Source organism: Tetrao urogallus, assembly GCF_951394365.1.
Source record: "Tetrao urogallus genome assembly, chromosome: 19".
NCBI classification, from domain to species: domain Eukaryota; kingdom Metazoa; phylum Chordata; class Aves; order Galliformes; family Phasianidae; genus Tetrao; species Tetrao urogallus.
In genome coordinates this window covers 5,694,974-5,708,526 of record NC_136832.1, presented here as the reverse complement: position 1 = coordinate 5,708,526, position 13,553 = coordinate 5,694,974, and the positions used below count along the sequence as shown (strand labels likewise).

Genomic DNA, 13,553 nt, shown 5'->3' with positions numbered 1-13,553 from the left:
CATCTCTGAGCCAACGCCTCCAGCCGCAGCCTCCCCGTGAACCACAGCCACCTCCTTCACAGCTTCCCAGGTAACAGAGCAGGGCAGGTTGGACCCGGTGCTTTCATAACAAACCTGTTTTCTTTCTGTCAGCCACCTGCAACAAAGAAAACCAGGCTCACAGGCAGCCAAAGGAGATGTTGCACCTATTTGATTTTCTATTGTATTCCTGAATAGTAAGTTCAAGCCTATTCACAGCTGATTTGGTTCTGTTTTCGGTGCTATTTGAGACCCTCTTGCTTCACAGGGAGACGAGCAGAATGTGGAGCAAGGACAGTCCCAGGGAGCCCAGAAACCCCGCGTGGTGAGGAGCACAAGGGCTCGGAGCAGGAGAGCCCACACTCACAAGCTCACCCCAGGAGTCCACATTTAGAGATGGGAAACAGATTCACTCCCTGCCAGGAGCAGAGGGAAACATCAGGGATACACAGGCAGCATTTTGCTGGTAGGGGCTGAGCGTGGGAGGCTGTGCTGATGCTCACTTCCCAGAGGAAAGGGCACAGATGACAGTGAAAAAGCTGTCCTGGCTTGGTAGCTGTGCAGGGAGGCTGGGGAGCACTGGGCAGGGAGCACCCAGGAATGTCACACAGTGGCTCAGGAACCCAAGGTGATCGATGGCATTTTTGGCAGCCTGCTCTGCCACCTTACACACACACACTCACACCACGGTCCTTCTGGGTGTCAGCCCCGCTCTCCCTGCTGGACACCTGGCACTGCCCGTGGAGGGGCTCCTTCTCCACCTGCAGGGTGCATACAGACCTCCAAACATTCATATGTAGCATAGGACCAGACACTGGGACACAGCAGGCACCAGACTGCTAGAAGTTTCAATAATGGCTCCAAATACAGCAGTTTGGAGGATATGTCCAGCGTAGATGCCTGCTCTTGAGGTTCTTCCCCAGCAGCCCACAGAGCAGCAGGGCATGAAGAAACAAGTAGCCACACTTTCCCAACAGTAGCAGCCAGGCTACAGCGAACACCCAACCTGTCTAACCCAGAGAGAAGCCCTGTTTGATGGCATTTTCCCCTCTGCCCTCCCTCCAGGTAGGCAGGGGTCCCGTAGCATCCCAGTGTACTGATGTGAAAAGGATGCTTTGAGCAACATCTGCTTACAGTGGAATAAGGTGGGATAAATCTTCATCAGAAGGAGCAGGACCAACACGCTGGGAGCTGCATGGTGAGCTCCAGAGAAGGACTGGCCTTGCACCAAAGTGGCAGAATAGCAGTACCCACACTTCACTTTCCCCTGTGAACCTTTGCAGAGGAGGGGCAGGGCAGGAGGCCCCCAGCAAACCCTTCAGCCCCATCATCCCTCTGCGTGGTTTTCCACTGCAGGATGAGGGCAGGAGGCCAAAAGGGAAGGGGGCTGCCATTCCCCCAGCCTGTGAGCCAAGGGGATGCACGTGACTCAGTGCTGGCTTGGATTTCCAAGCCCTGCCACAGCACCAGCTGCTCCTGCCCGTCCCTCTCCCCAGGGAGGCCCATAGATGGGGTGACCGAGGTGGCCACAGCCAGGTAAGCCCCCACAGACCTGACCAACAGCCCTTTCTCTGCACCCAGTACACAGTGATGCTGGTCAGGTGGGTGCTGGAGCAGCCCTGCAGGCTCTGGTCGATGCATGGTCCACCTCTGCTGGCACCAGGGATGTGAGCACTGCACCGGGCAGGGACTGGCCCTGGTAGAAACTAGATCTGGGCTGCTCCAGAACCAAAAATAACCCACCAGCTGCCCAGGAAGAAACGAGAGCCAAGCGCACACGGATCACACACGTGTCAGGAGGAGAGTCATCTGCACCCATCTTCAGGGGTAAAGGGGGGAGCACAGCTCTTGGTGCAGTTCAACAGAGAATCTGCTCTTCTCCGCTGAATCGCACCAAGAACTGTGCAATACAGCCTGCAGGGTTTTACGGGCAGCAAAGCAGCAGACGGCTGATGCCTCCAGGGCCCTGTTCTCCATCTGGGGAAGAGCTGCCGTGCCTCAGAGGTGCAGACACCCTGGTGCAGCTGTGCCAAGCAGCAGAGACCACTGCTCCATCCCTGCCCTCCTCTCCTCCCCCAAGAGGCAGCGGTCGGGAGCCAACAGAACCACACACCATGCTGGGAAGGAGCAGCAATTACCACAAAATCCTCACACTCTCAGGATACAGCTTCATGTCCTTTGGGTTACCTCCTAGGGAATGTGAGCAATGGGGACACAGCATCCAGAGCTGCCTCAGGCATGAGCCTCACAGACAGCAACCCTTAGGGCAGGCAGAAAGTTGCCACATCCCGTACATATTCCACCAACAAAGGGCATTCACCCCCCCAAAAACCTTCACTGCCCACACTAGAGAGGTGCAGTTCCTTCTCCAGTACTTCCTGGTGCTCTGCCACTCAAAGATGCTTTCCCTAAGAGAAGTACCCAAGCAAGGTCACAGATTTTCTGTCAGCCCCCATGGTCACGTGCTGATCATTACCAGGACCAGGGTGTAGTTAGGCTCAACTAGAGAAGCATCCTGCATCAACCCACGCTTCACGCAGCATTTTCTCCTGAGCTTTCCCAAGTTCTCCACTTTTTCTGCCTCTTCCTGCCAGCAAGGCACCAGCGACACGTTGTGTTTCAGGACTGGTCCTTTCAGAGCAGGTCAACACTGTCCTGTAAGCCAGGCAGGGAGCAGAAAGAGCCGGCACGAGTCGCTCAGAATCCCAGCTCCATCAGCATACTGAAAACACCAGCACTGTGTTGGTATCCCCAGATACCACTATGGCAGCCAAGGGAGGACACTCTCAGCACACACCTCATGGAAAAGCTCTATAAAAAGGAGTTGAGCCCTCAGCAGGCACAGTCTGTGCTCAGAGCAGAGCTGCAGAGGAGCTGGCCTTGGATGCAGCCACCCCATCACCTCCCGGGGTTGTGCATAAGACTGCTCCCACCTTTCCAAGCCAGCCTCCCCAGGCAGGAGGAGGCAAGCAGGGAGCAGCTGCTCCTGTAGCCTCCATCCACCTCCCTGCTGCAGCAGGAGAAGAAAGCAGCATTGAACAAGTCTTGGGATGTCTGCCGCCAGCACTGTTGGATTGCTTCACTGGGAGAGGCTCATCCTGCAAGGGAGAAGAGAAGGTAACTGCTCAGAGGGAAAGCAGGAAGCCTGGTGCTTCCCAGCTCCCTGCAACGGTTGGGGAAAGGCTGTTCCACCACAGTCACAGTCCTGAAGCTGCGAGCTCACCTTGCACATCAGGACCTGCTTACTGCACCTCAGCAGGCACCATGCAGTCCAGGGCTGGGCTTTCTGGCTGCCAGCAATGAAATCTCATGTTCTTTCTGCACAACCAATTGGCACTGGGATGAAAATCTCAACTCTTTTCTGCAATGTGAGCCCTCAAAGCACCCACCCAGGGCTGAGACCCTGCTGTCCTGAGCTCGGAATCCCAAAGGGCTGTGCTGCTCCTCAGACACACAAAGCAAGCAGGAGCTCCACACTAAAAGCCTTTTATTTCATTTTGCTTGCTCTCTCATTTCAAGCTAGCCACCAATACCTTGGGAAACCCAAGCTACAGAGACTTAGGATTTATTTTTGAGAGCATCCATTATGCTCTTCAAAAATTTATGCCCTTAAGCATCTCCACAGTGGCTGCTGAACACCCATTAAAAAACTCCGTCTGTTGCTTCATCCTGACAAGTCTCACCTTCGAGATACACCCATAAAGACCTGGCAACATGCTCAGCTCAAGCCCTGGGCTCCTCAGACCTGACCATAGCACAAACAGCCCTGGAAAAATGTTGTCTCCATAGTAGAGTGGGACACCAGAGGTGAGGCTATGTCCAGGAGCAACCACCACACACTGGCTTTGCTGCACACAACTGAGGCAGGACAGCTTGATGTGTCAGTTGGAAATGCAACTAACTTCAGTGTTCAGGGAGATAAGAGAAGATTCGAGGTTCCTATGGATGCGGTTGCTTGGCTCTTAGTTCCTCTAGCAATGCTAGCCTGGTGACGTTATCCACATTGCATTTCTGCCTCTTGCAGAGCACAAGTTCCCTCCAGCCATGGGAATGCCCACGCGAGTGGGACATTCCCAAAGCAGCACCACACTGGGAGCTGATTGCACACAGCTTCATCTCCAGGGCTCCCCACCCACCACTGCTGCGTTTCACCCGTTGGACTTCTGCTCCAGCATCAGAGCAGGAAGGATCTGGGCTCTGATAGGGAGCGGGGCTGTCAGAAGCAATCAGCTCGGGGGTTGCAGAGGGGTGCACACCTCAGCACGGGGCTCCTTCCAGGCATCTGCTGCAATGCAACCATCATTACACATTTGGCAGCTGATACTAGGCACACAAATGGCAGGCAAGAGGTGAAAAGCAAAAAGAAACAGGCAGCAGTGCTAGACAGGTCCTGCGGGGAAGCTTTCCTCAGCCCTCCCCACCAGATATCACCACCAGGTCCCTGTGCAGCCCATGCTCCCCCTAAACGCAGCGTTGGGGCTCAGAGCTTTACAGGCAGGTTCCCACCAAGCTCAGCACACACATGCAGGAGCCTTTTGCAAGGCAGCAAGCATCAGCACATCATAGTGCCAAGGAGAGTGCAGGCAGCGAGCAATGGGACTGAGGTTAGCAGCACAGGCTGAGCTGTGCCACACAGCACATGCAGCCTCATGCAGCTTGAACCCCCAGCAAGAGCCAGCAGAGCCTGGTTCCAGACGGGATTGGATGTGCCCTATGCTGCCTCCAACACTTGCAGGCAGAAGGAAAAAAGGACGTAATTCAGCACCTCTGTGGACGAGCGGCCAACCAGCACCCAGAGAAGCAAAGTGGGGGTAACAGCACCGGGCTCAGCGCTGCCACCCAAAGCCTCTGCTTGCCTTCAGGCTCACGGGTAAGCTGCAGCATGCAGCCACGGGAACATGGGCAGGCCTGGGCCGTCTTCCCCACAGCTTCACCCAGCACCAACCGGCTCAGCTGCCAGCACTGAGCCCTCCCCGCCGGTTGCATTTTGGTGGTTATTCCTGCTTTTCCAGTTAGCGAGGCCCCAGCAGCCCCCCTCCAGCATGCATGCCAGCAGAGGGATGTCATCCAGTAGGGTGCAGAGGCAAGAAAAGAGCAGCAGGGACAGAGCCTTCGGAGGCAGTCAGGTGCCAGGACGGCTCTGTGGGGTCAGCATTTTACTGCCAGCCCCTCGTCGTGGTCCCAGCACTCACCTGGCTGCAGCTCCCGCTGCAGTCCCCATCCCTGCACCCAGCGCCTGCCCCATTGCAGGTGGGAGCTGCTGCGGGTGCTCTGCTGTCCCCTCCCTCCAGATTTCACCCGAGCTGCTGAACAGGAGCCAGGCGAGCCACAGGGCCAGGCTGGGGCAGCTGGCTGCAAGCACCGCGTGCCAGGCTGAGCTACACCGGGAGAGAAATCTGCAGGTCACAGCCACGCCACCCCGGCACAAGAAAGCTGCACGGCTGCTCACACTGCCACAACTCCGTGCTTTGCTCTGAAGCTCACACGCAGGGATGTTCAACCCCCCGCAAGCCCCAGTGCCGACTTCTTGACCCCGGGAGCACCAACACTCAGCAGCATCCCGGCGCGGCAGAGGGATGCTCCGGCAGGGATGCAGGAGCGGCGGCGCAGCGAGGCCATTGCCAGCTGCCGGCGCCCAGGCACCGAAGGAGTTACCGAGCTCGTTAATCCCAAAGGCCACGCGAGCGATTTTTATCTTTAAAAAGCCCACAGTCCGGGTTGCGCGGCTCCGCTAGGGAGCTCGCTCGGGCACAGCCACTGCTCCTTTAAGGTATTTAACAACAAAGTGGGTGAAGACGCTGGCTCCTCCCCGAGCCCGCACAACCCCTCCGGGTCCCCCCGCCCCAGCCACGAGTGACAGCGGGGACCTCACTGTCCCCAGACTACCAGTCCCGGCATCCCCCAGCGCTTTGCTCCTTGCCAAGGACTGTAGTCCTCCGGCCAGCCATCTGTCCCCGGGCAGGGCGAGGCCACGCTCCCATCCGGCAGAAAGGGCTCCGCGGGGGGAAAGCTGCCATTACATCGCAGCGATTAACCGTTCGGAGCCCGTGTCGGCTGGCAGCGCCGGCTGTGCGCCCTTCAGGTCACTTTTCAAGATGGGAACCGCACCATAGCCGGGTCCAGGAGCCCACGCAGATCCCGTGCGCCATGCCGGCACCCAGACCGCACGTGAGCTGCGGCTCCAACTTCCATGTGATTTTTGCTCAATCCGGCTGCCCCGGCTGCTCTCCGTGCTGGCTTGGCAAGCAGGGGAACAGGAAAGGACGGGCTGTGCTGGGTGCTCGCACGCTGCCTGCACGGTGGGACAGGCAGGTTGGCACCTACAAGCCACCAGGACAGGTGGGTGGAGAATTGCAGGAGCTGACCCTCATTCATGCTGGAGGCTTAGGGTAGAGCACAGTCCAGCACAGCTGCTGCTAGAGCTGTGATATGGGTTCAGACCGAGCCCAGGGACCAACCCTCAGCTAAGCAACATCAAAATACTTGGCCTGGCAATTAAATAAGGTCACTATCAGATACCACAGCCCAGCAGAGAGCCCAGGGACATTGCATTCCTCCTGGAAGAGATGCTCTGGGGTGGCAGCAGCAAATTCCCAAAGCGGTTCTGGGAAGCCGAGAGTACGTGGTCCATCACCACCAGCTGCCCATGGAGCCCCCAGCACAGACCAGCTTTCTCCAAGGAACTGGTGGTGGTGGCCACAGCCTCCAGCAAAACCCACAGCAGGGACCTGGTCCCACTTGAAGCAAAAGAAAATTGGAGGGATCTTCTCTTGCATTTTCCCTGGGACAATCTACCTGCAAGCCAAACACCAACATGGGGAGGGAGGCCAGCTGCTCGACCCACAGCCAAACCAGGGGGCAGAGCCACCTTTCCCAGGCAGAAAGCAAGCTCCATTAGTCTGGCACTCACCTCCCCACTGGCTCCAAGCGATATTTGTTCCTGTTCCCAGCACAGGAGCCATCACAGAGCCATCACATCCCTCAGGCCATGGTCACGAGGCTCTCAGGTGGGGTGGTCAGTGCCGGTCCCTCACAGCCCCAGGATGGCAGCTGGTGCTGGGCACAGTCAGGTTTCATGAGCAGAAGCACCTCTGATTTCAGCCCAGTGTCCAGGGAAGCTCCCAGCCCAAAGCGCTCACTGGAGGGATTGGATGCATGCTTCGTCCTCCCCTTCCCAAAATGGCAGCTCATACACTTTCAGCGGTTTATCTCATGGCTTCACCATCCTGCAGTGGTTATACAGGGAATCCACATTCTGCAGTGTGTACCTGCACAGAAGCAATGCGGGGCCATCGCTGCAGAGCATCGCCCCGACAGCTCTGGGTGCACAAGCAAACCACACCAAAACCAAAAGGGATGCTGAAGCGTTCCCACAGACAGCCACAGCTCTGCTCACACTGCCAACAGTTCATTTTCCCCAGCAAGGAAGAGATCAGCTAACACAGACCAAGCTGTGGGAACAGCAAGCCAGAAGCAGAGACACGCATGGGCTAAAAGCCAGCAGCACAGGCAAAGTCCAGTGCGTGATTTGTGGTACCAGGGTAGAAGAAATGAAGAAAGCAAGTCTATGAAGGCAGGTGGGTTCAGACCAGAGATCAGAGCACTGCTTCCATGCCCTGTGCTGCAGTAGTGCTTGGGAGGCATTAAAGACTTTGCAGTTAAAAAACCCAGCTCTGGGGATGGGGCGACAGCAGCCAGCCCTGCTCCCAGAGCCCGACCTGCAGCCTTGTTCTGGCTTGTCTTCCCACTAGCTTTGGGTGCCTGACTTGTAATAAGCAAGCCTGAAAAGCAGGCTCCTTTTCAGACATGCCAGGCACCCGCAGCTCCATCTCACAGACGCATCTCCAGGGAGTCAGGTTCCAGGTGTACCCAAAAAACCCGCGTTTCAGCCAATACCCAAACGCTTCCTTGTCTGAGAGAAGCTCTGCAATGGCCAGGCTCGGGACTCCGAGGCTCAAGGGGAAATTGTTCTACACTAGCTAGTCTAATTGCACTGAAATTACAAGATCAAGCAGCAAATTCGTGTCTGTGTTCATCGCTCTAGGTGGCAAAGATGCACCAGCCAGCGCCTGATCTCTGATTGCTGCAACTTTCACGTTTCATTGGGAAGGGAAGGAGGGGGTTAATGAAGGAGAGCCTTGCCAGTTGGAAGTGCTACCTAAAAAGGGTTTCTCCTACTAGCTGAAGCAAAATGGTTTCTCTTGCCAGCTTGTTTACTCTGCAGCTGAGAGCAGCGGTCCGCCAGGTTGCTGCTGGAACCTGCTGTAGGATCAACGGCTGCGAGAGCAGCGCTGGCACTGGGATGTGAGCAGGGCTGGAGCAGCCGTGGTCCAGCTGTGCCATCCCCATCCTGGGCCAGCCTGCCGTTCCCTGAGGACTGGCAGCATGTGTGCAGGGAAACGCACACACACACACACACAGCCCTCCAGACTGCAAAACCCGGGCCCATCCTCCTGCCCTTTGGAGGAGTGCTGGTGCTCAGCAGCTAAAGCTGCAGTGACATGTAGCTGAGGTGGTGTCAGACCAAACGTCCCCTGCGGCAGGAGAGTCCTTGGGACCCTTTCCCATGGAAAGGACACACAAACCCCACCTGAGACCAGGGGCTGGCAATGCTGGACAGGACTCTGTGATTCTCCTGGGAAAGGCAAGCTCTGAACAAACCCATCCTGCCCCAGCTTGCTGCTGCAGAGACAGAAAACATGCAAGACTTGTTATCCTTTCAGAAAAGCAGAGCTTACAGCCATGTGCTGAGACAGGTATCAGCCATTCTCACGTCTCCAGCAGATTTTAGAGTCCACGGGCCAAACTGGGGCAGCTTCCACAGCACACAGCCCAGGATTAAAGCCACCATGCCTGCAAACAGAACGCAATGCCAGCAGAGCCAGCCGGGCAGGAGGCAGCCTGCAGGCACCCAGTGCCCAGCAGCCAGCCAGAGGATTGAGCCCGTGTTTTATAGCTTGTATATTAATTACTGTGAATGTAAATAAGATTAAGGTTTTAATTCCAACTTCATCTCTTTGAGGCTTCTACTGTGCTCTTGGGTTTTCTGTTGACATTAAGCTTCTCAGGAGGCTACAGCAGAGTGCACTTTGCAGGCAGGTGGAGGCAGCAGCACCTCCTGCACTGGGATGGCCTGACACCTCCACAGCCCTGAGGATACTCTGACTTCTGCACAGCCCTCTGCACCTTGATAAACACAGCACTGCTCTGCACGCAGAGCCCTGGCCTTCATCCACAACCTGCAGGGCTAACCAACAATTAAAACAAGAAGGGCCAACACCGTGCAGCGTCCTACTGCAAACCCAAGGCAGGGCAGGATGGGGAGCAGGATGATGCAATGCTCACCAGGACAATGCTTTGCAGCTAGCAAAGCCAGCAAGCTGCTCAAGGCACTCATAGCAGCCAGCTGACAGGCAGTCCGGCTCTCAGCCTGGACCACCACCATAGCTGGAACTTTACAGATGGAAAGGGGCCAGAAAGCAGCAAGCGTAGGCTGGACACGACAGCAGGCACTGCCTACACAGGCTGGAGGCAGCAGCACCCTCTGCCACGCTTCCCTGCTGCCCAGGGGAACGCTGCTAAGCCACAGCTGGGCTCAGCCTGAGAGCACCAACCCCAGCAAAGGCAGAGCCTTCGGTGCCTGTGAGCAGGAGCAAACCTAGGTTCACCCACAAAAGCACCCTAAGATAACCACAATTTGCTGCAAGCAACAGCCCTGCTGCACCCCAGCTGTGCAGAGCAGCTCCTGGCTCACAGGCTGCAGCACGGAAGGCTGAGTTACAGCAAGGAAGGGCTGTGAGGGAAGGAGCCGAGCAGAGAGAAAGCAGTGCAATCCCACGTCTCAAATGCCCATACCACTGCCTTCAGCTACAGCCACCTCTGGGTAGGACTGTGATTATTTTTCATTTTACACATCAGGAAAACAGACCAAGAGGACCCAACAGAAGGGCAGCAATGCTCACTGTCATTCAGCCCATCCCGCACAGCTGAGAGCAGTGAGTGAAGGGAGCTGCTCTGCAAGTGAGGATTAGGACCAGCTGCTTCCCAACTGGGGTCTCTATGGGGAGAAACCCCCAGCAGTGCTGGCTTTGCTCCCCTGTGCTGCTCTCCAGCACTTCTAGCAAAGGGGATCACAGCCTTTGTCCCACCCCAAACTGCAGCCCTCCCCCAACCCCAGGGCTTATAACAAGCTATGGGCTTAGGGGGAACCAAAACCCCCACGTTGCTGCTCAATGAGGACAGCGGGACACAAAGATCAGCCCCATCCCACCCCCCTGCACACACCTCTTAGAACACGACCCCTCAGCCAGCTGGAAGGAGGGAAGGCAGGAGCCCTTAATGAGCCTTTCATCAACGAGCCCTTGATTAATCACACCCCACACACGGCCCTGCTTCTCATTTGGGGTAAAAAGCAGCGGGATTGGAGCCCATCCCAAGCGGCACCCAACGCTCAGAGCGTGCAAAGGGACTGAATGTGCAGAGTGAGGCTGAGGCCGGAGCTGGGGGGCTGCACGCAGCTACCGGGACCGGAGAGCACGGAGGTGTGGCGGTGGTGCTGCCGTACCGGGCTTCGATGCGGAACCGGGACCCGCAGCGCCACGCGCCGCCCCGCTCACCTGAACCCGCGAGGCGGAGCGCCCGTCGGCGTTTGAACGGCGCTCAGCGCCCGCCTCACTCCTATTGGTCTCCGCACCCGCCCGTCATCTCGCCATCCGCTTTCCCATTGGTCATCCGCTCGGGGAGGGCGGGGCGGGGCCGGCGCCGCGCTATAAAACGCGGGGGCTGGGCGGGCGGGCGTTCAGTGCCTCTGCGCGACAGGTACCGGCTGTGGGGGGGCGGGGGGAGGGCGGGAAAAAGGGGGCGGGGCCGAGGGGCGGGGTCGAGGGCGCGCGCGGGGGCGGCGCGCGGGGAGGGCGGGGGCGCGCGCGGCGCTGGTGGCGGTGTTCGCAGAGCTCGCAGCGCTCGCAGTGCTTGCACTGCTTGCACTGCTTGCACGCGCCGTGCTGCTCGGAGCGCGGCAGCAGCGCAGCACAGCAGCGCGGAGCACCGGCGCGCACGGCGATGCCCGCTCCGCTCCCTGCGCTGGCCGCCCCCTGAAGCCAACCCTCTCTTTCTCCTCCTCCGTTCTCCGGCTCTCCCCCCCTTTCCCCATTTCCCCCCCCCCCCCCCCTCCCTTTCCTCCCCAAACCCCTTCTTTTTTTTTTTTTTTTCTTTTTTTTTTTTTTTTTTTTTGCCTTTTGGAGCCTATTTTTTTATATACATATATATATTTTTAACCTATTATTTTGGATTTGCACACACACACACAAACAAACAACAACAACAACAAAAACCAAACCACCACCACCAAATCGACCCAAAAGCCCTCCGCACGCCCTCCCGGTTTGCACCGTGTGGATGCGGCCCGGGCTGCGTGGCGAGAGCAGATGCTGAGGGGCCGCAGGAGGAGGATGGAGTGCACCCTCGATGCGCAGAGTTTGATCAGTATTTCCCTGCGGAAGATCCACAGCTCCCGCACTCAGCGAGGCGGCATCAAGCTTCACAAGAACCTGCTCGTCTCCTATGTGCTCCGCAACGCCCGCCAGCTCTACCTGAGCGAACGCTACGCCGAGCTCTACCGCCGCCAGCAGCACTACCCCGACGGAGCCCCGCTGCTCGCCGTTCCCCCTCCCTGCCCTCCTCCGCCGCCCTCCGCCCCTCCGGAGATGCCCCCCCTGCCCGGCGATCCCCACGAGCGCGACGTTCGGAGCTGCGCGGCGCTGCGGGGCGGCGCGGAACCGGGGCCGGAGGTACCGCTGTGCTCCGCCGCCCCCGAACTGCAGCACAGAGCGCCGTGCAGAGACTCCGCGGGGTTCTACCGAGCGGCCCCCGCCGGGCACGGAGCGGGACACGGTGCCGGGGCGGCCCCCCCTTACGCCGCCGCTTCCTCCGGTTGTGACTTTGGGAGCGGAGGAGGAACGCAGCAGCACTGTAGCAGCCGCACCACGGTGCTGGATTTGGACACGCACGTCGTGACCACGGTGGAGAACGGTTACCTGCACCAGGAGTGCTGCTCGCAGTGCCCGTGCTGCTGCCAACCCGCGGCTCCGGGGCCCCCCTCCCCGCCGCCCCCGCCGGGCGCTAAGCGCAAGTATTACCCGGGCCAGGAGGAAGAGGAGGGGGTGGAGGAAGGGGAGCCGGGGGGAGGCGGGGTGGCGGGCGGCCCCCAATTCGCCCCGTGCACCAAACGCGCCCGCTTCGAGGAGTACGGCAGCGCCGAACACCCGCAGGACTCTTCCAACATCTCCAACTTGATCTCCATCTTCGGCTCCGGTTTCACGGGGTTGGTGAGCCGGCAGCAGGCGGACTCGGAGCAGCCCCTCAACGGGCAGCTGTGCGGCAAGCAGGCGCTGGCCAGCCTGGGGGCCTGGACTCGGGCCATCGTCGCGTTTTAGAGCTGAGAGGGGAGCGGAGGGAGAGACGGGGGTGCGGGGGGGGGCCGCGGTGCTCGGAGCTCTCGGATGGGGTGGGGGAAAAAGGAGGGGGGGGGACACCCAGAAACAAAGGAGGGGATGGGGGTTGGGGAGAGGGGCGGGTGGGGGGGGGGGCGAGGGGAGGTTGGGGGGAGCGGGAGGGCAGCGCGATGTTTTATAAATTGTACAATAAAGAACAAAAATCTCAGATCTTGGGAGTTTATTTTTGCAGAGAGAGGGGGGGAAAAAAAGAAAGAAATTAATAATAATTAAGCAAACAAACGGAGGGGGGAGGAGGAGGAACGGGGGAGGGGAAGGAGGGGGGGGGGAGATAATAATTAAAAAGCAAACAGAAAAATGCCACCCCCGGAGCACCTCCAGGCTGAATCCTCTTTGTGTCCGCCCGGGGCGGCCGCGGGGCCACGTGAGAGCCGGGCGGCGGCGGGGGGCAATTCGGGACCCCCCGGCAGCTCCGCTTTGTGCGATATATATATAAAAAAAAAAGAGGTAGAAATGAAAACATTTCAACTTTGTCGTTCCCCCCCCCCCCCAAACCCTGGAAACGCGTGCGATGTGACTTCAACCCCTCCCCGGCGCTGCTGCGGGGTTATGGGGTCACACGAGCGGGGGGAGCAAAAAGCGGGGCCGCCCTCCTCCCCCCCCCTTTGCTTCTTAAGTTCAACTCTTCTGGTGCCGGCCTTCCAGCACCGCAAACCCAGCGTGCTTTGGGAGGAGATTCGGCTCCTGTAGGTTCGTTTGATTCCTAATAGTGTTTCTTCTATTATTTTTTTTTTCGGAAAGAAAAACCTTTTGTTGTAAAAAGGTGGGTTTTCTGGTTCCCCCCCTCCCACGTGTGTGTTTCTGCCCACTCCAACTTCACGGGATCGGCACTGTGTGTAACTGAGGACGTTGTGTTGGGGTTCGGTTCGGGGTTTTTGTTCGTTTGCTTTCCTCCTCTTTTTTTTTTTTGTTGTTGTTGTTGTCTTTTTTATTATTATTATTATTTCCTTTGTTTGTAACCTGTATTTCTGTGCATATGGCATTGTATATCACCGGGTAAAACTGTTCAGATTTGTTTAAAAT

The 13,553-nt window shown here is 57.9% G+C and overlaps 1 protein-coding gene across 1 annotated transcript; it reads left to right on the top strand.

Annotated features, from left to right (window-relative positions):
* Positions 1-11,444: 11,444 nt before the first annotated feature.
* IER5L (immediate early response 5 like) lies at positions 11,445-12,452 on the top strand (the record flags this gene model as incomplete). The annotated part of the gene is made up of 1 exon (XM_079544517.1): positions 11,445-12,452. One exon carries the CDS (start codon positions 11,445-11,447, stop codon positions 12,450-12,452), a length of 1,008 nt encoding a protein of 335 aa, XP_079400643.1.
* Between the last annotated feature and the right edge of the window lie 1,101 nt (positions 12,453-13,553).